At 57.9% G+C, this 21,935-nt stretch overlaps 4 protein-coding genes and 1 long non-coding RNA gene across 9 annotated transcripts in view; 2 read left to right on the top strand and 3 right to left on the bottom strand.

Annotated features, from left to right (window-relative positions):
- Nucleotides 1-4,274, bottom strand: part of ZBTB45 (zinc finger and BTB domain containing 45) — a 33,378-nt gene extending 29,104 nt beyond the window's left edge. The window contains exons 1-2 of one of the 2 annotated variants that reach the window (XM_031659363.1): nucleotides 4,190-4,274; nucleotides 887-973 (exon numbers count right to left, since the gene is read on the bottom strand). The gene's annotated coding sequence lies outside the window, so the exon portion shown is untranslated. Of the gene's footprint in view, nucleotides 1-886; nucleotides 1,173-4,189 lie in introns of those variants that run through there. The other variant, XM_031659365.1, reaches the window with a different exon arrangement.
- Nucleotides 4,250-10,824, top strand: TRIM28 (tripartite motif containing 28). The gene is made up of 17 exons (XM_009195553.3): nucleotides 4,250-5,262; nucleotides 5,592-5,704; nucleotides 5,931-6,063; nucleotides 7,502-7,637; nucleotides 7,719-7,835; nucleotides 7,913-8,027; nucleotides 8,153-8,299; nucleotides 8,413-8,527; nucleotides 8,608-8,714; nucleotides 8,811-8,847; nucleotides 8,936-8,981; nucleotides 9,060-9,312; nucleotides 9,404-9,723; nucleotides 9,810-9,933; nucleotides 10,022-10,108; nucleotides 10,222-10,359; nucleotides 10,452-10,824. The coding sequence occupies exons 1-17, from the start codon at nucleotides 4,923-4,925 to the stop codon at nucleotides 10,626-10,628; spliced, it is 2,505 nt and encodes an 834-aa protein (XP_009193817.1). The 5' UTR covers nucleotides 4,250-4,922; the 3' UTR covers nucleotides 10,629-10,824.
- Nucleotides 10,825-11,624: 800 nt separating this feature from the next.
- Nucleotides 11,625-15,649, bottom strand: CHMP2A (charged multivesicular body protein 2A). Of its 4 annotated transcripts, none has more exons than XM_009195556.3 (6): nucleotides 15,032-15,161; nucleotides 14,088-14,279; nucleotides 12,304-12,483; nucleotides 12,100-12,230; nucleotides 11,951-12,012; nucleotides 11,625-11,835 (listed from the first exon to the last, which is right to left on the bottom strand). In XM_009195556.3, exons 2-6 carry the CDS (start codon nucleotides 14,253-14,255, stop codon nucleotides 11,708-11,710), a joined length of 669 nt encoding a protein of 222 aa, XP_009193820.1. In that variant the 5' UTR covers nucleotides 14,256-14,279; nucleotides 15,032-15,161; the 3' UTR covers nucleotides 11,625-11,707. The 4 variants fall into 4 exon arrangements, with proteins under 4 accessions (XP_009193820.1, XP_003916327.1, XP_009193818.1 ...); XM_003916278.4 differs by having other exon boundaries at nucleotides 14,902-15,147; XM_009195554.3 differs by having other exon boundaries at nucleotides 11,625-12,012; nucleotides 15,032-15,649.
- A 106-nt stretch (nucleotides 15,650-15,755) lies between these two features.
- On the bottom strand, nucleotides 15,756-19,074 carry UBE2M (ubiquitin conjugating enzyme E2 M). Its single transcript, XM_031659367.1, has 6 exons — nucleotides 18,325-19,074; nucleotides 17,111-17,205; nucleotides 16,940-16,978; nucleotides 16,735-16,838; nucleotides 16,364-16,427; nucleotides 15,756-16,278 (listed from the first exon to the last, which is right to left on the bottom strand). Exons 4-6 carry the CDS (start codon nucleotides 16,788-16,790, stop codon nucleotides 16,138-16,140), a joined length of 261 nt encoding a protein of 86 aa, XP_031515227.1. The 5' UTR covers nucleotides 16,791-16,838; nucleotides 16,940-16,978; nucleotides 17,111-17,205; nucleotides 18,325-19,074; the 3' UTR covers nucleotides 15,756-16,137.
- Nucleotides 19,075-19,168: 94 nt separating this feature from the next.
- LOC110741972 lies at nucleotides 19,169-20,532 on the top strand. Its single transcript, XR_002519080.2, has 2 exons — nucleotides 19,169-19,439; nucleotides 19,822-20,532. It is a non-coding gene; the product is annotated as an uncharacterized LOC110741972 (long non-coding RNA).
- Nucleotides 20,533-21,935: the final 1,403 nt, after the last annotated feature.

A 21,935-nucleotide genomic window follows, 5' to 3' on the forward strand; every position in this document is an offset into this window, starting at 1 on the left:
AGTGCTGGGATTACAGGCTTGAGCCGGCGCCCGGCCTGTTTTTTTGAGACCAGAGTTTGCTCTCTTGTTGCCCAGGCTGGAGTGCAATGGGGCGATCTCAGCTCACTGCAACTTCTGCCTCCCAGGTTCAAGCGATTCTCCTGTCTCAGCCTCCAGAGTAGCTGGGATTACAGGCATGTGCCACCATGCCCATCTAATTTTTGTATTTTTAGTAGAGACAGGATTTCATCATATTGGTCAGGCTGGTGGCCAACTCCCGACCTCAGGTGATCCGCCCACCTCGGCCTCCCAAAGTGCTGGGATTACAGGCGTGAGCCACCGTGCCAGGCCACAGCAAATATTCCTAAAGGACGCCCACACCTCGCCCTGTGCACTGCCAGCACCAACTTTGTTTTTTCTTTCTTTTTAAATTTTATTTTAAAGACAGGGCCTCGCTCTGCCGTCCCAGGCAGGAGTGCAGGGGCGCGATCATAGCTCACTGCAGCCAACTCCTGGGCTCAAGCGGTCTTAAGGTGTCAGCCGTGGCATCAACTTTCCCTGTTATCAGAGGAAGGAAGCCAGAGGCCAGGGCCTCTTCAGGGTGGGGGGCTGGAGGGGGCGGGCCGGCTCGCGAGGCGTGGCCCTATGAAGGGGCAGGCTGGGCGCGAAGGCGGTGACTATGCCGCGGAGGGGGCGGGCCCAGATTTGGGGGGCCGCGCGCCAGAGATGGAACAAAGGCAGAGGCGGGGACAAAGCCCCGCGGCCCCCAGTCCCCATCAGGAACAAAGGCCACACCCGGCCCAGCGGCCGACGCACCCGTGCTGCAGCCACGTGCGGACACCTGGGAGCGGGGCCTGGGGAGGCCGTGCCCCGTTACCCTCACGCCCCGCCCGGCTGCCCACTTTACCTGTGCGCGCCTTGGGAGTGGCGAATGGGTTTCACGGTGGTTCGCGCCAGTCCTCGCGGCCTCCAAACATCCTCCGGAAGCTGTCACCTACCCCGCCCCCAGCCGTTGTCACCTGGACCGGAGACCTCAGGGCCCCAGGGGCACTGCACAAGGGGCTGAGGCCCACCCCCTCCCCGGGGGCAGCCTCAATGCACCCACCCAGGTTTTCAACGCGCTGACAGTCCCTAGGCGGGTTGGCCTCTACCTTCAGACCCTGCTCACCCCGTAGACATGATTCCTCTCCCCCAGATCCACCCCTCCTTCCCTCCGGCCTCCCCCCCTCCAGACAGGCCTCCCCCACACCACTCAGGTCCCCCACCCCTCCTCAGACAGGATTCTCCACTTCCCACTCTCAGACAGTTCTCCCCACCCCTTCCCTCCTGAGACAGGGGATTCTCCCCCCCTTCCATCGGATGTTCCCCCCTCTTCCATCGAGACCAGACCCCTCCCCTGCATTCCAGATTCCACCCTTCCTCAGACCAGATTCCTTCCAGACCTCCACTTCCAGACCAGACAGGCCTCAGACAGGCCTCCCTTCCATTCCTTCCAGACCAGGATTCTCCATTCCAGACCCAAGACCCTTCCCTCAGTTCCTCCCCCGACCCCGCACCCGGCCACTCGGAAACTGGATTCTCCCCTTCCAGACTGGGATTCCATTCCTTCCAGACCGTTCTCCATTCCCTTCCAGACAGGGCCACTCAGTTGGGATTCCACCTTCCTCCTCCAGACAGGATTCCACCTTCCTCCATTCCACTCCAGACCATTCCTCCCCCTTCCCTCCAGTTTCCGGGATTCCCCTCCATTCCTTCCTTCCCTCCATTCCTTCCTTCCACTCCTCGAGACCAGATTCCTCCACCCATTCCCTATCAGACCATTCCTTCCATGGATTCTTCCTTCCCTCCTTCCTTCCCTCAGACCAGATTCTCCATTCCAGACCATTCCTTCCCTCAGACAGGATTATCCCCACCTTCCAGACAGGTCCTCAGACCTCCCCTTCCAGTTCCTCCCCTTCCTCCACTCAGACCAGATTCTCCACCCTTCCACTCAGACCAGACTATCCACCCATTCCATCAGACCAAGATTCCTTCCATCGGGATGGTTCCCTCCCTTCCATCCTTCCCTCCAGACCAGGGCCTTCCAGATTCCATTTCCATGGGATTCCCCCCCCACCTTCCAGACCAGATTCCTCCCTTCCCTCCATTCCTTCCACTCCAGACCATTCCTTCCAGACCGTTCCTCCATTTCCTCAGACCATTCCTCCATTTCCTTCCCTCCAGATTCCTCCTTCCTTCCCTCCTCAGTTCTCCCCACGCCCCATGCCCATCAGACAGAATTCTCCTTCCATCGAATGGGATTCCATTCCCCTCAGACAGGATTCCTTCCAGACAGGATTCCCCATTCCCTCCAGATTCCCTCCATTCCTTCCCTCCATTCCTCCACTCAAGACCATTCCTCCCATTTCCTTCCGTTTCCTTCCTTCCCCTCCAGGCTTCCACCACTTCCCTCCAGGGCTCCGATTCCTCCACCCCACTTTCCTCTCAGACAGAGGGGATTCTCCCCGAGCCACACCGCTTCCCTCAGACCAGGATTCCTCCGACCACCCGACTTCCACCCCGACCTTCCCTCGGTTCCGATTCCTCCCCACCTTCCCTCAGACAGGATTCCTTCCAGACAGGATTCTCCCATTCCCGCCCCTCCATTCCACCCTTCCATTCCTTCCACCTCCAGACCGTTCCTCCACTTCCCTCCTCCAGACCATTCCTCCATTCCTCCATTCCTTCCCTCCAGACCATTCCACTCAGACAGGTCCTTCCACTCAGACCATTCTCCCCCACCAACCCCTTCCCAGACAAGATTCCACCACCTTCCCTCCTCAGATGGGATTCTCCTTTCCACTGAACAGGATTCTCCCCCCCTCCAGACAGGCTTCCTCCTTCCTTCCTGGTTCCTCCTGGGCCCCTCCGGGCAGGGGTTCACCACAGACCCCATCCCCTCAGACTGGGATTCCCCATTTCCATTCCTGGACAGGCTTCCTCCACAGACCCATTTCCACTCCTCAGTTCCTCGGTTTCCTCCTTCCCTCAGTTCTCCCCTGCTTCCCTCCTCAGACAGGATTCTCCCCCCACACACCCCGCTTCCCTCAGACAGGATTCTCCCCCCACAGACCCGCTTCCTTCCCTCCTGGGGATTCCCCACTGTTGAGGTTCAGTTTCCCCATCTGGAAAAGCATCAAAGTCAGGGTAGCCACTGACTAAATCATGCGGACGGGACGCCTGGGGGGCTGGATGGGATTTCATAGACTCATTGCTCTGTAGCCTCTTGTGATTTATAGTTTGTGTGTGTGTTTTTGTGGGGGGCGGTAGGGGGGCCGGCATGGTGGCTCACACCTGTAATTCCAGCTCTTTGGGAGGTCGAGGCGGGTTGATCACCTGAGGTGGGGAGTTGGAGACCAGCCTGGCCAAAGTGGTGAAAGTCAGTCTCTACTAAAAATACAAAAAATAGTCGGGCGTGTGGAGGCGGATGTCTGTAATCCCAGCTACTCAGGAGGCTGAGGCAGGATAATTGCTGGAACCCGGGAGGCAGAGGTTGCAGTGAGCCGAGATCGCGCCACTGCACTCCAGCCTGGGCAACAGAGCAAAACTCCGTCTCAAAACAAACACAAAAAGATTTCTTCCTTTGAGATGGAGTTTCGCTCTTTTCTCCCAGGCTGTAGTGCAATGGCATGATATCGGCTCACTACAACCTTCGCCTTCCGGGTTCAAGCGATTCTCCTGCCTCAGCCTCCCCAGTAGCTGGGAGTACAGGCGCCCGCCACCACCCCCGGCTAATTTTTGTATTTTTAGTAGAGACGGGGTTTCACCACTTTGCCCAGGCTGGTCTCGAACTCCCGACCTCAGGTGATCGACCCGCCTCGACCTCCCAAAGTGCTGGGATTAAAGGCCCGGCCACATTTTTTTCGATCTGTTGTCTAGGCTGGCGTGCAGTGGCACAATCCCGGCTCACTGCTGCCCCGGCCTCCTGGGCTAAACGGAGCCTCCCGATTCGCCTAAGAAAATGGTGGGATTACAGGTATGAGCCACGGCGCCCGTCTGTGATCTACATTTGATTTAGGCAACTTTCTGTGTTTCTCAAGTTTAACTATAACGTGGTTAAAATTCAAAAGTCAGCCCCTGCTCTCACACAGGCGCTTCCTCCCTCCTGGGATGGAGACTGTCCTCCCCTCTCCCGGGGCACAGCCCTTTACTCCGTCTTGGCCCCGCTTACTTCTCCATTGGCCCCGCCCCCTATCCCGACCGCTTAGTGACGCGGAGGCTGGAGACGACTCTACGCGAGCGAAAAGACGCGGGTTGAGGAAGAGTTACGGACTGCCCATGCGCTTGGGCGCACAGTGGCCCGCTTCGGTGTGGTCTGGAGGTGGAGCTGAGAGGGGAATCACACTCTATAAAGGTGCGCACACCCCACTGGCGGATTAAATTGCGGCAGTGACGTCACAGAGGGACTGCCCCGCCCCCACAAGACCCCACCGACGTGGGGTTGGCCGTGGTGGAAGGACCCGGAGTGGGCGCGTGCGTACTGGCAGCCTCTCCCGCCCCGACCGGCCTGGGCCCCGCCCCCGGGCGTGCGGCGCCCAATGCGCGTGCGCGGCGGCGTCGGCGCCAGTTATTTCTGTCCCGCCCCCCGGCCTCGGCTCTTTCTGCGAGCGGGCGCGCGGGCGAGCGGTTGTGCTTGTGCTTGTGGCGCGTGGTGAGGGTTTCGGCGGCGGCTGAGGAAGAAGCGCGGGCGGCGCCTTCGGGAGGCGAGCAGGCAGCAGTTGGCGGTGCCGCAGCAGCGTCCCGCGCGCGGCGGGCAGCGGCCCAGGAGGCGCGTGGCGGTGCTCGGCCTCGCGGCGGCGGCGGCGGCGGCGGCGGCGGCCCAGCAGTTGGCGGCGAGCGCGTCTGCGCCTGCGCGGCGGGCCCCGCGCCCCTCCTCCCCCCTGGGCGCCCCCGGCGGCGTGTGAATGGCGGCCTCGGCGGCGGCAGCCTCGGCAGCAGCGGCCTCGGCCGCCTCTGGCAGCCCGGGCCCGGGCGAGAGCTCCGCTGGCGGCGAAAAGCGCTCCACCGCTTCTTCGACCGCGGCCTCGGCCTCGGCCTCGGCCTCGGTGTCGTCGCCCGCGGGGGGCGGCGCCGAGGCGCTGGAGCTGCTGGAGCACTGCGGCGTGTGCAGAGAGCGCCTGCGACCCGAGAGGGAGCCCCGCCTGCTGCCCTGTTTGCACTCGGCCTGTAGTGCCTGCCTAGGGCCCGCGGCGCCCGCCGCCGCCAACAGCTCCGGGGACGGCGGGGCTGCGGGCGACGGCGCCGGTAAGTACGAAGTGATCGGGGCCACCCCTCCCCCTACTCTCTGCCTTTGATTCCGACTGGGTGCAGAGATGAGGATGCCACCTGGGCAAGAGGATGGGGGCCCGGACAGTGCACGGGGAGTACTTTCTGGGTCCTGCATAGGAACGTGGGTTTGAGCTGGCCGCTGAGATGAGACATCTGACTAAAGTTGGAGAAAGGGCTCAGGGAGGGGAGGGGAGGGGCTGGCTCGCTGCGGGGTAATGGTCGGGGGCCCACCCAGCACGGGGATGCGGGGGGCCATAACTTGGGTGGGAACTTGTAACAGTCTCCCACATCCCTGCCTCTTGAAGTGGTGGACTGTCCCGTGTGCAAGCAACAGTGCTTCTCCAAAGACATCGTGGAGAATTATTTCATGCGTGATAGTGGCAGCAAGGCTGCCACCGACGCCCAGGATGCTAACCAGGTGCGTCCAACCGCAGCAACCACAGGGAGGTTTCTGGGAAGGGGGCATCTGCCCAGGAGGAGCTTGACACCAGCTCCCAGGCTGTTACTCGACTTTCCCAAGGCTCTGGGTGGGCTGTCTAGGCTGGGTCAAGGGACCAATCTTAATCTTGGGTTGTATTTTCTGGGGTGTAGTTGTGGATCTAGCAAGTTGTCTTGCTTTCTCTGACCCTGCCTTTGTCTGGCAGTGCTGCACTAGCTGTGAGGATAATGCCCCAGCTACCAGCTACTGTGTGGAGTGCTCGGAGCCTCTGTGTGAGACCTGTGTAGAGGCGCACCAGCGGGTGAAGTACACCAAGGACCACACTGTGCGCTCTACTGGTACGTGAGGCTGAGGGGGCTGTTGCTCTCCCGTGTGTGCCCTCAGTTGCTTTTATAATGTTGGTTGCATTTGGTGGATGGGTCCTAGAGTTGTCCAGGGGGTGCCGCCCGAAGGGCCGGAGAGCAGAACTCCAAAAGCAGGAAAATTGGGGTTGTGGTGTGTAGTCTCTAGGGCTTAGGTGGGAGGGGTGGGAAGGGGAGACGGGGAGACCTTAATGTGCTGCAGGGAGGTACAGAGGGTTTGAGGAAGCTTATCGGGGAGTTCTCAGTCCTGGTGCTGAAGGGCTCAGAATATGCAAACAGGGAAAGGCATGGTGTGAAGGGCTTACTGGGTTTGTGGTTCCCTGGCACACATCTGGTATAAGATGCTGTTAGGGAAAATGAGACTTTGTGGGTCCATGGGTTATAAGTGACGGTGATTTCTGGAAACGTTTTAGCTTTTGAGTTGGCAGAGACTTACCCAGAGTTTGGTTTGGCATTTCCAGCTTTTCGCAGACACTCGCCAGCTTTGATTTGGAAAGGAGCTTGAGAGTCTTTTGAGTCTAGCCCAGTTTTTGGGCCAAAATCCTCCCATGAGGGGCCTTTTGGTAGCCATACCGTGATTCTTCCCATCCCAGAGGCCAGCATTGGTGGAAGATAGTGGGAAAGTGGCGGCTGTGGGGCCTGAGGAGCCAGGAGGGATAGGCAGGGGCTGCAGGGTGTCCTACATTCCAGACGTCCCAAGCAAAGGTCAGGGTGCAGGAATGGGTGGCACTGGGGAAGTCAGTTTCCCCAGTGAGCCCTGATGCTACGTATTTTGGATTTGGTTGGTATGTTGGACCACTATGCTTAATTGGTTTTCTAATGGGGAAGCAGGCTTTCAAGGTTATTAATGTGTTGGTCTTGGGGTGGAATTATGCTGAGCACCAAGCTCCTGGTCTAGAGGGGGTGTGACCACCATTTTGAGGGTCCTAGTTTGACATTTCATCTCTCCCAGTATGAGAACCTCTACAGGTTTTCTCTGGGCTCTTGGGTTGTAAGAGACCCTGGTGTTCTCTTGTCACGAAAGAAGGAGGAAGTTAACCATGAAAGGAGAAGAAGAGGAGTCCAGGGTGGTTTGTAGGCAGAATTCTGAGTATGTCCACTTGGAGAATAAAGGGAACAGTGTGTGTGGGGGGGTAGTCCTCTTTTTCCGGAGGCTGTCCTTACCTTTACCTTTGTGTCACCTCTAGAAGCTAGAAGAAAGGGATGTGTTTCTCAGCTATGTTGGGGTAGAGGTTTCTGGGAGCAAGGAATTGGGCTTGCAGGCCTGTGTTCTTCGCTGGCCACACCCTCTACATCTTCCCAGTAAATGGCCCAGTGTCACAGAACGGGCAGGAAATGAGGCCCCAACTTAGTCTGCTTCCTGAGTTGGGGGTGGTGAAGGGCAGGGTCCAGCCTTATGATTCCGACTCCCCAGGGCCAGCCAAGTCTCGGGATGGTGAACGTACCGTCTATTGCAACGTACACAAGCATGAACCCCTTGTGCTGTTTTGTGAGAGCTGTGATACTCTCACCTGCCGAGACTGCCAGCTCAATGCCCACAAGGACCACCAGTGAGTCCCAAGGCATAGTGGTTGGGTGGGTGCCACCCCTTCCCTAGCTTAGTGCTCAGGAACACATTTGTCTGCTCTCAGGTACCAGTTCTTAGAGGATGCAGTGAGGAACCAGCGCAAGCTCCTGGCCTCACTGGTGAAGCGCCTTGGGGACAAACATGCCACATTGCAGAAGAGCACCAAGGAGGTTCGCAGCTCGTAAGTGTGGGTTCTGGGGCTGTGGAGTGGCCCAGGGCAGCAAGACCCTACCTAGCCTGACCTGCTCTGTCCCCTAGGATTCGCCAGGTGTCTGACGTACAGAAGCGTGTGCAAGTGGATGTCAAGATGGCCATCCTGCAGATCATGAAGGAACTGAATAAGCGGGGCCGTGTGCTGGTCAACGATGCCCAGGTAATCCTTGTGCCAGTGAGAGGGTCCCTGAGCCCCCTCTGCTGATTGATAATGCTTTCCCGGGTAAGGAGTGATCCTAGTGTTCTCTGCCTTCTTTGCTTACACCATACATCTTCCATTTGCAGAAGGTTACTGAGGGGCAGCAGGAGCGCCTGGAGCGGCAGCACTGGACCATGACCAAGATCCAGAAGCACCAGGAGCACATTCTGCGCTTTGCCTCTTGGGCTCTGGAGAGTGACAACAACACAGCCCTTCTGCTTTCTAAGAAGTTGGTGTGTACTGGTGGGCTTCCAGCTGGTGGGTTCCAGGCAGGTGGCTCCCAGTATCTCAAATCCCTATTTGTTGTTGGTGTGCTCATTCTTTCTTCCCTTTCACTCCCAACCAGATCTACTTCCAGCTGCACCGGGCCCTCAAGATGATTGTGGATCCCGTGGAGCCACATGGCGAGATGAAGTTTCAGTGGGACCTCAATGCCTGGACCAAGAGTGCCGAGGCCTTCGGTGGGTCCCAGCTCTACCTTGCTCTACGTTGTTATTACCCCATGTGCTGTACCTGCTTAGGTTTCTCTTTTTTTGTGCAGGCAAGATTGTGGCAGAGCGTCCTGGCACTAACTCAACAGGCCCTGCACCCATGGCCCCTCCAAGAGCCCCAGGGCCCCTGAGCAAGCAGGGCTCTGGCAGCAGCCAGGTGAGCAGGAGAGAGGACCCAGGAAGGGGTGGGCAGGGAATGGGGTCCAACAGGGTTCCTGTCCCACTGAAGCAGAGGGCTCTGCTTTGTTCACAGCCCATGGAGGTACAGGAAGGCTATGGCTTCGGGTCAGGTGAGTGGGTCTGCCTAGTGGGTGGGGAAGGGCCCCAGTGCTGTTTCTACCCCGACCTGCCAGTCTTCTTTCTCCATTTTCTAAGTAGATGATCCCTACTCAAGTGCAGAGCCTCATGTGTCAGGTGTGAAACGGTAAGTGTGGCACCTCCCCTGGGGGTGGAGGTGGATGGAGGGTAGGGGTGTGCTCATGCCAGGTTGCTGCATCTACAGGTCCCGCTCAGGTGAGGGCGAGGTGAGCGGCCTTATGCGCAAGGTGCCACGAGTGAGCCTGGAACGCCTGGACCTGGACCTCACAGCTGACAGCCAGCCACCCGTCTTCAAAGTCTTCCCAGGCAGTACCACTGAGGACTACAACCTTATTGTTATTGAACGTGGCGCCGCTGCTGCAGCTACTGGCCAGCCAGGGACTGCACCTGCAGGAACCCCTGGTGCCCCACCCCTGGCTGGTATGGCCATTGTCAAGGTAAGTCTGTCCCAAGGAACTATAGCTGTAGGATGAAGCCTGTAGTCCAGGTCTGGACCCTGTTGAACACCCCCTCATCACCACCTTGCAGGAGGAGGAGACGGAGGCTGCCATTGGAGCCCCTCCTACTGCCACTGAGGGCCCTGAAACCAAACCTGTGCTTATGGCTCTTGCGGAGGGTCCTGGTGCTGAGGGTCCCCGCCTGGCCTCACCTAGTGGCAGCACCAGCTCAGGGCTGGAGGTGGTGGCTCCTGAGGGTACCTCAGCCCCAGGTGGTGGCCCGGGAACCCTGGATGACAGTGCCACCATTTGCCGTGTCTGCCAGAAACCAGGTGATCTGGTCATGTGCAACCAGTGTGAGTTTTGTTTCCACCTGGACTGTCACCTGCCAGCCCTGCAGGATGTACCAGGGTGAGTGTGAGGCTGGTGTGGGTCTAGTCTGGGTGTTGGGCTGTCTGGACAGGATCATGTGCAGACCCTTATTCTCTTCACCCTAGGGAGGAGTGGAGCTGCTCACTCTGCCATGTGCTCCCTGACCTGAAGGAGGAGGATGGCAGCCTCAGCCTGGATGGTGCAGACAGCACTGGTGTGGTGGCCAAGCTCTCGCCAGCCAACCAGCGGGTGAGGGCTGGGGTTACTTAGGTGGGGTTGCCCAGAGAGGCTTTATAGGTGCTACCCAGAGCTGTGACATCCAGTACACTGTTTGTAGAAATGTGAGCGTGTTCTGCTGGCTCTCTTCTGTCATGAACCCTGCCGCCCCCTGCATCAGTTGGCTACCGACTCCACCTTCTCCCTGGTGAGTCCTAGGACGGGAAAGTCGGGCGGTGGGGCGGTGGTGGCTGCCGGGTCTCACCCTCAACCTATGTATGTATACGTGTGTCTTTGTGTATGTGTGATCTCTGCCTGTAGGACCAGCCCGGTGGCACCCTGGATCTGACCCTGATCCGCGCCCGCCTGCAGGAGAAGTTGTCACCTCCCTACAGCTCCCCACAGGAGTTTGCCCAGGATGTGGGCCGCATGTTCAAGCAATTCAACAAGTTAACTGAGGTGAGCCAGTGGAATGGAGGGGCTGTGGGCAGGGAGAGATGTGAAGGAAAGAGCTAGGACCCATTCATCCACTGCATTCCTGCTTGGTCCAGGACAAGGCAGACGTGCAGTCCATCATCGGCCTGCAGCGCTTCTTCGAGACGCGCATGAACGAGGCCTTCGGTGACACCAAGTTCTCTGCTGTGCTGGTGGAGCCCCCGCCGATGAGCCTGCCTGGTGCTGGCCTGAGTTCCCAGGAGCTGTCTGGTGGCCCTGGTGATGGCCCCTGAGGCTGGAGCCCCCCTTGGCCAGCCCAACCTGGCTCTGTTCTCTGTCTTGTCACCCTATCCCCACTCCCCTGGTGGCCTGACTCCCACTCCCTGGTGGCCCCATCCCCCAGTTCCTCACGATATGGTTTTTACTTCTGTGGATTTAATAAAAACTTCACCAGTTCCTCAGGCCTTGGCTGGTTGGGGGGCTGTGGTCCTAGGGCCTGGTTTATTGACTGTATCTGCTATTCAGCCTTATCAAGCACTGGTGGCACAAGGGAGGGGGGTCTTGTCCCCAGCCTACCCAAGCCCATGTGTATGGATGCCTAGGGAGTGGGGAAGACTGCCTCCTTGCCCTTTCTGGATATGGGGAGGGCACCCAGGGCAAAGGATGTACACGCTACAGGCTTGTTTGGTACCCTTTGCGATACTGGGTGGGTGTGACCTGCAGCCCTGTGTAGGCAGGGTTAGCCCCACTCTATTGAATACTTCGTAAACTTTGGTGCCGTAGCTGTTTCTCATCTTCAGATGGTACCACAGTGAACTGAGACCTTCCAAATATGGTTTTTTCCGTCTCCCTTTGCTGAGTCCACTTAACATTATCATTCATCCCTGTGTTATGATTTACTCACTCTACAGTTGAGCCCGTGTGAATCTCAAGGTCACCCCCTTGCCTCTGTTGGTTGGTCTGGACTGTCCTCGAATGTTGTCATTAAATCATCACTGGACCAAACAGTGTTGGGCACTACAGCCTGGCAGATGGAGGACTGGCCTCTCAAGATCCTACCAGGGTGTTTGGGGGAGTCCAGTATCTTGAGAGGGGATGGAGCAGGGCCCACAGCTCACCTCAAGCTCCCAACCCCTGAAAAACCCCAGGTGGACTTTGCTTGTCCACCCCTGCCCCAAACTCCCACCCTTAGCTTTGTACCAAGTGCCTCTTGTGTTAGGTGATACTTGTCCTCCCAGGGACCCCAGCCTGGTCCCACATCAGGCCAAAAGTCACATGGGCCTAGAGACTAGTGTCCAATCTCTTTTATTACAGAGGGGTTAGGGTAAAAGATCCTGGGCATCCACTGGTTATCTTGGAGTGGCAGGGGCACTTAGTCCCTCCGCAGGTTCTTGAGCCGTTCCTCCAGGTCTGCATCAGCATCAGCTAGGGCTGAGGCTGCGGCCTCTGCTTTTTTCCCACCAGCAGCCACACTGAGCGAGCCCCCAGTTGAGGGGAGGTCTGCAGAGAAAGTAGGGGTTTGAGCAGGGGAGGGGAGTAACGCAGGCAAAGGGAGGGCTTGGGGCTGTGGCTGGGCCTTGGGTGGGAAATGGGGCCCAGGTTTTGGAGCACTCACTTGACAGCTCATCTGTTAGGCTAAGTCCCAGCTCATCCAGGACCTGGGACACAACAGCATCGCTAGGGAAGAGAGAGAACTCAATGAGGGCTATGTACTCCATGAGGGCCAGGCAAACATCTCTACCCTCCCATCCAGTTTCCCCATACCTCTCCTCTTCGTCTTCCTCATCACCCATGGCATCATCAATAGCATCATTCATCATCTCCTCCTTCATATCCATGATCTCTGCCTGCCGTTCAAACTCCATCATGATCTTCTGGATCTGGGGCAACTTCAGCTGGAAGTGGTAGGAGTGTGAGTGTGGTCCCCATGGGTCGTGGGAGTGGGAAGGGGGATTGGGAAAAGCGCACCTGTCTGTTCATGGTGCCCATGGCCTTGGTGACACCCTTCATGGCTTGTGCCATCGAGTTGTTGGACTTGAGTGTCTGAATCTTGAGGGACACAGCCTGGATGTTGGCCCGCATCAATACAAACTTGCGCACATAGCGCCGGGTGCGCACCAAGTCTTTTGCCATGATGCGAACGGCATCCTGCAGAGTAGACGGGTATCAAGGACACAGGAATGAGATTATCCTATACTTCTTGACACCCCATTAGTTAGGTGTTCCTCCCCACCACCCCAATCGCAATTCCACTTGAAGTTTACAGAGACTTTGTGGCTAACCCAATGGTCACTGGTCCCTCCCTCCTGACCTAACCCTTCTCTGCCTCTTGGGCCACCAACTCCCTGGGCTCCTTTGTAAGGTCCTCCTCACCTCTCTTGATTCGTAAATGGTAAAAGAAAGGCCCCAGGCTCACTCCTTAGGGTTCCTTTTCTCTCCATGTTTTCAGTCATTCTTTTGATTTAACAACAGCTATTGCTCAATTTCTATTCCCAGCCTAGAAGAATCTAGAAGAAGAATCTGCCCCTTGTTCCACTTGATACAAACCCACACCTCAAACTATCCAGAATCACATACAAACCTGAGGCTCAGCTTTTGATTTCCTCTCCAAACATCTTTCTTGCCCATCCCAAGAAATGCTATCTTCTCTACCTACCTGTTCAGGCCAAAACCCTCTCACCCATCAAAGGCTGTGTTCCTTCTTCATGTCTCCTTACTGGTTTTGGCAGCCTCTGCCATAGCTTATCCTTATCCTTTTTTTTTTTCTTTTTTTGAGATGGAGTCTTGCTTTGTTGCCTAGGCTGGAGTGCTGTGGCACAATCTTGGCTCACTGAAACCTATGCCTCCCGGGTTCAAATGATTTTCCTGCCTCAGCCTCTCGAATAGCTGGGATAACAAGCATGCACCACCATGTCCGGCTAATGTTTGGTAGAGCGGGCTTCTGCTGTGTTGGCCAGGCTGGTCTTGAACTCCTGACTTCGGGTGATCCATCCACCTCAGCCTCCCAAAGTGCTGGGATTACAGGCGTGAGCCACCATGCCTGGCCAGCTTATCCTTATAGTTATCTTTTTTCTTTCTTTCTTTTTTTTTTTTTTTTGAGACAGAGTCTTGCTCTGTTGCCCAGGCTGGAGTGCAGTGGCACAATGTCAGCTCATTGTAACCTCCGCCTCCTGGGTTCAAGTGATTGTCCTGCCTCAGCCTCCGGAGTAGCTGGGATTACAGGTGTGCACCACCACGCCCAGCTAGTTTTTTGTATTTTCAGTAGAGCTGGGGTTTCACCACGCTGGTCAGGCTGGTCTCGAAGTCCTGACCTCAGGTGATCCAACCACCTTGGCCTCCCAAAGTGCTGGAATTACAGGTGTGAGCTACCGCGCCCAGCCCTGTAATCCCTAACCTTTCAACTTAGCTCCCACTTTGGCCCACAATTCTGAATTGTCTGGTCCATGCCCAACTCTTGAAGCTCACCTGTCATCTCCCGTTTTGTCGAGGCTCTCTTTTAACATTTGCTGCTCTGTCTGCTTGACACATTCCCTGCCCAGATCTGTAGGCTCACTGTCATAACTCAAGCCTTGGCTCTCATACCAGTTCCTTGGAGGCAGCCTTCCAGACCCTCAAACTAGGGAAGCCCTGCTGACCTTTCACTCCACTCATTTTGCTGAAAGCACCTGTGTTTGGTGTCTGGTCTCTCTTGTTCACTGCTGTTACAGCCGTGCCTGATTGACAGCAACCTGCCCCTGACCACCCACACTCACCATCTGGCCTTGCTTGGCCATCTTCTTAATGTCTGCAATGATTTTCTTCTCCTGGGTCTCTAGTTTCTGTCGCTCGCGGTCCAGCTCCCGCATGGCACGGTTCAGGGCCCTCTGGTTCTGCCGCAGTAGCTCCTCTGGCGTCTTCCGGCGCCCGAACAACAGGTCCATGGTGGTAGAAGTTCACTGGCAGGCCTGAGACAGATGTGAGGCCCAGTTGTAGGGCAGGGGGCCCAGAAGGAGGGCAAGAAGCAGAACAGGGTCACGGGAGCCTTGCCAAACGGGAAGGGGCTGAGACTGGAGACAGGAATGAGGGGCCAAAAGGGAGCAGCTGAGAACACTGGGATTGTCCCGGGGACACATAAGGGGGACAGGTAGACCTGAAAATTATCCAAGCGCTGGCCCGAGCCCCTCCATCGCCATGCCCCCACAGAAGTTACGGCTTCCAAGTTTAGCTTTTCTCTCCAGACCCATGGGTGAGGCCCTGGAGTCCTTGATACGACTGAGAGCGGGGAGCGACGAGAGTTGGCGCGCTAGTGTTTTAGGGACCGTGGGCACCGAGCACAGGGCAATTGTGGGGGTTCTGATAGAGGAGGACAGGATGGGCGGAGACCCTAAGAACCAAGAAAGGTGAATGTGGGGCTGTGAAGCTGAGGACAAGGCATTAGAATCTGGGAACCCTGAATGCTGAGGGAGACGGTTGGGAGCGCTGGGGCATCCTGTACACCGAGGACGGGATGATGCAGGTTGGGTCGCACTATACACCGAGGACAGAGAGTCAGTGGGCCCGGCACCAAAGCAAGGTGGTGTTGGAGACCTCGATGTTGACGACAGGGTCCCAGGGAGAAGCGAGGGGCCGGACACCCGGGCGAGTAGAAGCCTCGTACGCTGCCGCCCGCACGCCCGCACGCCCGCCCGGTATCCGCGGTCCAGCAGGGGCCACTCACCGGAGCTGGGACGGGCACCCGCTTCCGCTTCCGGGTCACGCTTCTTTCTGGGTTCCCCGACTTGCCCACCTACCAAGGCCCCTCGATCCTGTCGCCTCCGCCGCCGTTTCCGGATTAAACGACGTGACGTAATATGCCCCGCCCGCACCCGGAAGGTTGGGAGGCTCCCAGGAGCGCGCGTGCGTACGTGCCCTGGAATGGGCCAGCGTTCGAGCGCATGCGCAATAGCTCCCGTTTCCTTTGCGCGTCAGTGTTTCATGTTTGAGTCCCGCCCGAGTGACCCCACCAAGCCAGTACCGGGGTGGGCGCTTTCCACCCAACCTCCACTTGAGGGCCCAGCTTGTCCGTGAGACCCTGACTTCTGCCTGAGGCCTCAGATAGAAGGAGCCTCAGGAGGCTCCTCCTCCTCGGTGGGCCCACCCACACAAGAAAGGGGCAAAGCTAGAGATGGCTTGTTTCTTCCACTGTGCTGCCCTCTTGGCCAGGAACCCAGAGGTCACTGGATCCTGCCTACGCTTCTCATCCTAGAGTAGGCTTCATCCCAACCAACCCCAGGCTCTGGCCTGGTATCCCCACCAACTCGAGAGCTGCCCCAGGCACTGGGCAGCCTGTTGTAGGGTGCTCCAATGCCACCTGTGCCCAGATGTTCCACCACCCCAGCTTTGCAGGCCCTAATGGACCTCAGCTGCCCCACCCACCCCATAGAAGTAAGAAGCAGAGGCCATGCAGTAACATTCCCCTTTAATAGCCTGGTGCGACCTCCAGAGGTGGAGGGGTGGGTTGCCTGGGCCCAGCTACCCAGGCCCCTTGCCCACCCACTCCACAGCCCAGAGTGGGGGCTGAACAAGCACCCAGCAGGGGGGCTAGACAAGCCAATTCATTTCCCATCGCTGAGTGGGTCGGGGGAGGCAGCGCCGACCTTAATCACATGGTGGTAAAAAAAAAAAAAAAAAATAACTAGGGGCAAGTGGCAGGAAGGGGAGGTAAGGCCAAGGCAGGGAATTCCCCCACGGGCCGCCCCCGAAACCCCTACCGATGGCCCCCAATAAATATTTGCAGGGGATGCCAGGGCTTGTGGCCGTGGCGGGGGTGGGTATGCGCCAACCCTATTTCAGGCAGCGCTCGAAGTAGGTGGAGCCGATGTAGCCACCCCGCATGGAGCGCTGCACGTTCTGCTCAAACAGCCGCCGGTTGTTCTGCAGGACCTCTGCGGCCTCCTTGTTCAGTGGGTCCTCGGGGTTGGGCTCCTGTAGCCAGTACAGGTAGGGGGGTCAACAGGCCAGAGGGACAGAAGGCCAGTCTCCCCAGACCCAACCACCTATTCCTACTCACCAAGAAGAGATACTGCAGGCCATAAATTATGGAGTTTATCGTAAGGACTGGCTTCCAGTCCTCTCTGTGGACAGAGAGCATCAGGGTCAGAGCTTGGTGAGTGGGAGACTGCCAGAGGCCCCTCTGGTATTGGGCAGGTCAGATCCAGGGCATAGGAGAGTGAGCATGTGAGAGGCTGGGAAGGAGGGTGTGGAACAGGCTAGGCCAGGGAGAAAACCAAGGTCAGGCCATGAGGAAGATGACTGGGAAATGAAGAAATCACAAACAACAAAGGGGTGGGAAGGGACAGAGTCTGATGTAGTGCCCACAAGACCATGAGGGGGACCTGGCAGGCAGGGCTGGGGAGGGCAGTAGAGGGCCCGTGCCTTCACCTGAGGATGTTGAGGCAGACGTTGCCCTCGAGGTCAATGTTGGGGTGATAGACCATTGTCTCACACTTCACCTTGGGGGGATCATGTGGGTACCCCTGGCCCACCTGGCTCCAGGAAAAGAAAGGAGAGATGGGTAGGTCCCTGGAAGGGCCTCAGCTGCTGCCTCCTCAGTCCAGGGAGCCATCCCTGCCTGCCTGGGACTCACCTTAAAACTGAACACAAACTTCCCACTCTTGTAGAAGCCCTGGGAGGGAAAGGGGGAGAAGAAAATTTTAGGGTTCCATCCTGTGGGGCCTGATGGGCAGAATATGTCTCCCTCCTCTCAGTGGGGACACCCTTGGTCTGCTCCTGGGAATTCAGCCATATGCACCCTCACCTCATCAGGACAGATGACCAGCTTGAAGTTGAGGAGGTCGTCTGGATCTGAGAAGCTGATATCACACGTCTTGGGCAGGTTCAGCTCGTTTATGTCTGGGTTTGGGCAGCAGAGAGTGGGGGTCAGAAAGAGGGAGGGGAAGAGAGAGAGAGAGGGAGCCAGCAGGACACTTAGGGCAGGTGTTTGTTAGCAGAACCCCCATGGTCTCCTCCTAGACCCCTAGGCCTCTGTCCTGGGCTGTGCTCCACACCTCCAGCCCTCTCCCTGTTCCCTAGCTTGGCTCTTGTGGATACACATCATACCCCAAACATGCATGTTTAGTTGTGTATGCGTGTCTCAACTCCTGGCCCAGGGTAACCCCCAACTTTTCTGTATCCACAGCTCCCAAATGCCCCCACTCCCAAACATCCTCTGACTGCCCTAAACTCCAGGCTCCCCATCCATGACCTCCACTCTCCAGTATCTACCTGTTCACCCAAACTCAAAGATCCTGCCCACCCCCACCAACCCTCAGTCCTCACTGTCCTTCCTCTTCTCTGTCTCTCAGACCCAGCTTCCCATCTGACCCCCACAATCTCAAGTCCCCAACACCCGCCACCCTGCCCCACCTCCTTTGACTCTGAGGTTCACAGCACAATAGCTTAAATTTCCCCTCACCCCTGTCTCCAATCCCTGGTACTCACTAACCTTCCTTCCTCCACCTGTTACCCCAAAGCCCAAATCCAAATTGCTGTGACTCTCAGGTAGGCCCATGAGTCCCTAATCCTCCAACTTACTTTACCCGTTTGACTCCGAGATTCCCAGAGACCCCAGCATAATACACTAAATCCTCTCCCACTCATATCCCCAACCTTTAGCCTCTACTATCCGTCTCTTTTTCGCCTGTCACCCCAAACCCAAGTTCCCGTCTAACCCCCATACTCTCCAGTCCCCAGCTCCTCCACTCCACTGCCTGACTCTGAGATTCCGAGTCCCTAGTACCAGACGCCAGGCCTTCCTAATATCCTAAACCACCACATACCGGGCCCCATCTCTGACCGCCACCCCGTGACTGCATGATCCCAACCCTCAAGACCTGAATCCCTGACCCTCGACTTCCGGCCTCCACCTCTGACCCTCGGCAACAGCATTACCCCCTCCTGACTCTCAACATCACCCTGCCTCAGGCCCTGACCTCCGACCTCCAGCTCCAACCCCATCCCCTGACCCCCTACCCTTCTGGATCCGCAGCTGCGCCGCCGACGCCTTCTTGCTGCTGCCCTTGGTGCCGCCCGCCGACTCCTCCTTTCAGGCTGCTTCCAGCGAGGAACAGCTGATCATCCTCTGCCGCTGCCGTTGCCACGTTGCCAGGCCTGACCCCGGCCACCCGGCCCCCCCGCCGCCGCCCGCGTCGCCTCCGCTCCTCGGACCCGCCGCTGCGGCCTCCTCCGCTGCTGCCGCCACCCGCCCGGCCTGCCGCGCCGCTCCGCGCCCACCGCGCGGCCCGCCTCGGCTCCCGTAGTCCGGCCCCGGCCTGGCCCAGCGCCTCGGGCTCGCTCGGCAGCTCTCGGCCAAATTCGGCTGTTCTCGGGCCCGCCCGGCCCCGCCCCCACTGCCCCGGGCCGCTCCTTCCTTGCCCTCGCCCACTCTGGTCTCAGGCCCCGCTGCAGCTGCGGACTCGGGGCTCCCCGGACCGTGCCGTTTGCCGCTCAGCTGATCCCTCCGCGAAGGGGCTGCGGCTAGGGGTGGAAGGAGGACGCGGCAGCCGCGGTGACGGCGGGTGGGTATTGGAGGATCGTCTTCCGCGGCAGCAGCGGCTTTAGCGCGGAGGTCTGCAACGGCCTCGGGCGCCCCGCGGCTTCGGATATTTCCGCCGCCTGCCCGCTTTGGCTCTTCCCGCCCGGCCTGCGTTGTGCGCCTGCGCAGCCGCCGCAAATCCGCGTTGCTCAGCGATGGAGTGTGGGGTTCGGCCTCCTTCGGCTGGACTCGGGTATTTCCGTTCATGGAGATGACGCTTCGGCGGCCCTGCGGGTCACTTCCGGCGACTCTCGCGGGGCCGGGCAGGAAGCGGGGTTAGCCGCCATCTTTTAGTGGGGCAGACATGGGCCAGTTTGCTCGCGGTCACTTCATCCTGTGTTGTGTATGTGCAGAGCGCGGCGGGGGTGGTCGTCTCCGCTGCTGCCGCCACCCACACGGCCTGCCTTTGACCCCATAGGTCACAGACAAGGCAGGGTGATCGCGGCAAGACCCTGAGTGAGACTAGAGGCGTTACCCAGAGGGTGCGAGGTCGAGCACCCTCACTGTCCTATCGCAAACCCAAAGATCCCCGTTCTTGGAGATTCTGATTGAGGTAAACTAACAAAACATGTATTGTGCCAGAGAATGGTAAGCACTGTGGAGGGTTACAGTGGTGTAGGGGAAGACCTGTCGGGGTGGACACTTGGGGAACGTGACGTGCGGGCGGAGCGTGGGCGCTATTGGCATGGGCCCCGAGTGCCAGCGGAGACGCACTGGAGTCTCTGCGCTTCCCCTGCTAGCTGGAAAAAGGGATGGAGGCGGGGTCAACTTCCCATCCAATCACAGCTCAGCGTGCCTCGGAGGGCGGGAGGAAACAGAACTCTGCGGGTCTGCGACTTCCGGCCGTCACCACGGAAACTACCGGCCCCGTGAGCGCGTGGTGTGGTGGCCTTTCCCTGCGGAGGGCCCCAGGCGCCACTTCTCTGATTCTGCAGATCCTCCCCCAGGAGTGGCCTCTGGCCAAGGCTGGCTTGTCTGCTTCCCCCGAGGCCAGGCCCCTAGTCTTGGGGGTTAGGGTGACTTGAAGCAGCAGGGGGAAGTCCGGCTGCACCCCGAAAGAAGCTTGGACACAAAAACTTCAAGTCTCTGTTACTGGAAATGCCCAGGCCAAGACTAGCCTGACACGGGCCCAGAGCGAGACCTTCAGTGGGGTTTAAGGCTCAAGCTGTACCCTGCTGCACACAGACCACTTCTTTGAAACTGCCTTTCACCCTGTGTTACCTGCACCCAAGTCATCCATTGGAGGGGTGGGGGAGAGGGGCTGTGTGAAGGACCTGGACAATGGGATGGAAGGGGAAGATGGCTAGGGCAAAATAGTCAATGGCACTGGGTCCTGGAGATGCTGCCCTGAAGCCTGCAGTATGCTGAACTTGCGCTCTCAGCGTCTGTCCACTTTCACCTAAGCTGCGTTTCCACTGGTTTGCTGCTGGATCTACTCCTGACTGAATCCTTCCAATGTGCCTGGGGCCAGGGTGGGAGAAATCTTCAGCTCTAGTGATGGGAATGATCACCACAGGGCAGGGAAACTGGCCCAGGGCCTGCAGTCTTTGCTTCTCAGACTGGTTGGGGATCCATCTGCAGGGTCCTATACCCTCATCACCTGCTACTTGTAAACATGAGAACAGGAAAGTCTCGAAAAATCTGAATTTCCAGGTAAAATCCTCCAGTTTTAAAACCAGGAAATGGTTTCCTAGGTGTAAAGGAGTTTTACAAAGACATCTGAGGCAGAATCTGGATCACCAGGTGTCAGTTTGCTCCTGCTGGATCGCATGATCTTGGTTGGCTAGGGAGAATCTGGCCTGTCTGGGTCCTCTCCTGGGGTTTGGCTTGGCCCATGGCCCAGGGGACAGCCATGACAGGGTGTGGAGGGGAGCATGCAGGTTTCAGGCATCAAGTTTAGGCACAGTACCACCCACAAACCTGGGGGTTGGCAGATCCAAGTTGGATCCTTGGCTCCCAGCTGTACGAAGTGCTGTGATCCCACTGGTTCCCTTTGTTCCTCTTGTACTAAGGGTGAGATGCTGAATCTCCCCGTGAGTACAGCGCTAATCAGGTACTCCCACTGATAGGTGGGTATAGGTAGAAAGCCTTGGCTGCTCATGACCACTTCAGGGAGTAGGGTGCTGTTAGGGTAAGGGTGACTGGACAGCTGAGCTAGGGTGGGAGAGGTAGTATCATGGGACTCATCAGCGCTGACTTGGAGCAAGGAGGACTGGTGGGCTCAGGAGGCTGGTAACCTCTCTGAGGATTGAGTGTTCTCCCAACCCTTGGAGGCCCTGGTCTCAGTGTCAAGGGAAAATCCTATGGGATGTCCTTGCCAGACAAGGGCTGGGCTCCAGATCTGCCCACCTAGGCATCACTGTGCAGGGCAGAGACTACAAACACCCCTCTTCACCTGCAGCTGTGTTAGGGGCAGGCCGGAACAGGGGTTGGAAAGGGAGAAAAGACTAGGGCAGCAGCATCTCTTCCCCCTGGCAACAGCAGGTCCTTCCAGGAGCAACAGTTTTTACATACCTCCCAGAACCAGGCTCACTGGGCCCCTTGGAGACACCCACACCAGTGCCCCCTCCTCAGGAGTCTCCTAGGCCTTTGGGGCACCCTCCTGAGAACAGAGACCTCCAGACCCCCTGAGCAGTACCCCCTCAGGCCCACAGGGCTTTCCTGCCAGCTAAGAGACCCCAGGACCGGCTCAGCAGTGCCCCCTTCTCAGGGGACTGAGTTTCAGCTCCATGGGAAACTCACTGGAGCTTGTAAGTTGCAGTGCTTCCCTTTGTTCCTCTAGGCCTAAGGGTCTAGCTGCTTCCTGCAGGAACTTTCCCATTTCTAAGCTAGATTGACTTAACCATCTCAGTCCCCCATTAGTCACCTAACACCTAGTTAGCTGTGCTCTGTCTCTTGACCCTGATTGATCAGGCATGGCACCATGCTACACACATATGGACTCCTGGTAGATGCTCACAGAGAACATTTCTTCCTCTCTGGGTTTGGGAAACTGAGGTCCATTGCCCAGGGAGAGCTGAGGCTGGACTGCCCAGGGCAGTTCTGCCCC

This window comes from Papio anubis, chromosome 20, assembly GCF_008728515.1.
Source record: "Papio anubis isolate 15944 chromosome 20, Panubis1.0, whole genome shotgun sequence".
Taxonomy (NCBI): Eukaryota; Metazoa; Chordata; class Mammalia; order Primates; family Cercopithecidae; genus Papio; species Papio anubis.

Bases quoted from the DNA above. Each gene is read 5' to 3' on its own strand.
- UBE2M (XM_031659367.1), bottom strand. From the start codon at position 16,790: ATGGTCTATCACCCCAACATTGACCTCGAGGGCAACGTCTGCCTCAAC. The intron at 16,428-16,734 runs GTGAAGGCACGG...CTCTGTCCACAG, and splicing joins GTCTGCCTCAACATCCTCAG to AGAGGACTGGAAGCCAGTCC. The intron at 16,279-16,363 runs GTGAGTAGGAAT...TACTGGCTACAG, and splicing joins GCCTGCAGTATCTCTTCTTG to GAGCCCAACCCCGAGGACCC.
- TRIM28 (XM_009195553.3), top strand. From the start codon at position 4,923: ATGGCGGCCTCGGCGGCGGCAGCCTCGGCAGCAGCGGCCTCGGCCGCC. The intron at 8,300-8,412 runs GTGTGTACTGGT...ACTCCCAACCAG, and splicing joins TTCTGCTTTCTAAGAAGTTG to ATCTACTTCCAGCTGCACCG. The intron at 8,715-8,810 runs GTGAGCAGGAGA...CTTTGTTCACAG, and splicing joins AGGGCTCTGGCAGCAGCCAG to CCCATGGAGGTACAGGAAGG.
- CHMP2A (XM_009195554.3), bottom strand. From the start codon at position 14,255: ATGGACCTGTTGTTCGGGCGCCGGAAGACGCCAGAGGAGCTACTGCGG. The intron at 12,484-14,087 runs GTGAGTGTGGGT...TCTACTCTGCAG, and splicing joins TGGCCAAGCAAGGCCAGATG to GATGCCGTTCGCATCATGGC. The intron at 12,013-12,099 runs GTATGGGGAAAC...TCTCTTCCCTAG, and splicing joins GAGGAAGACGAAGAGGAGAG to CGATGCTGTTGTGTCCCAGG.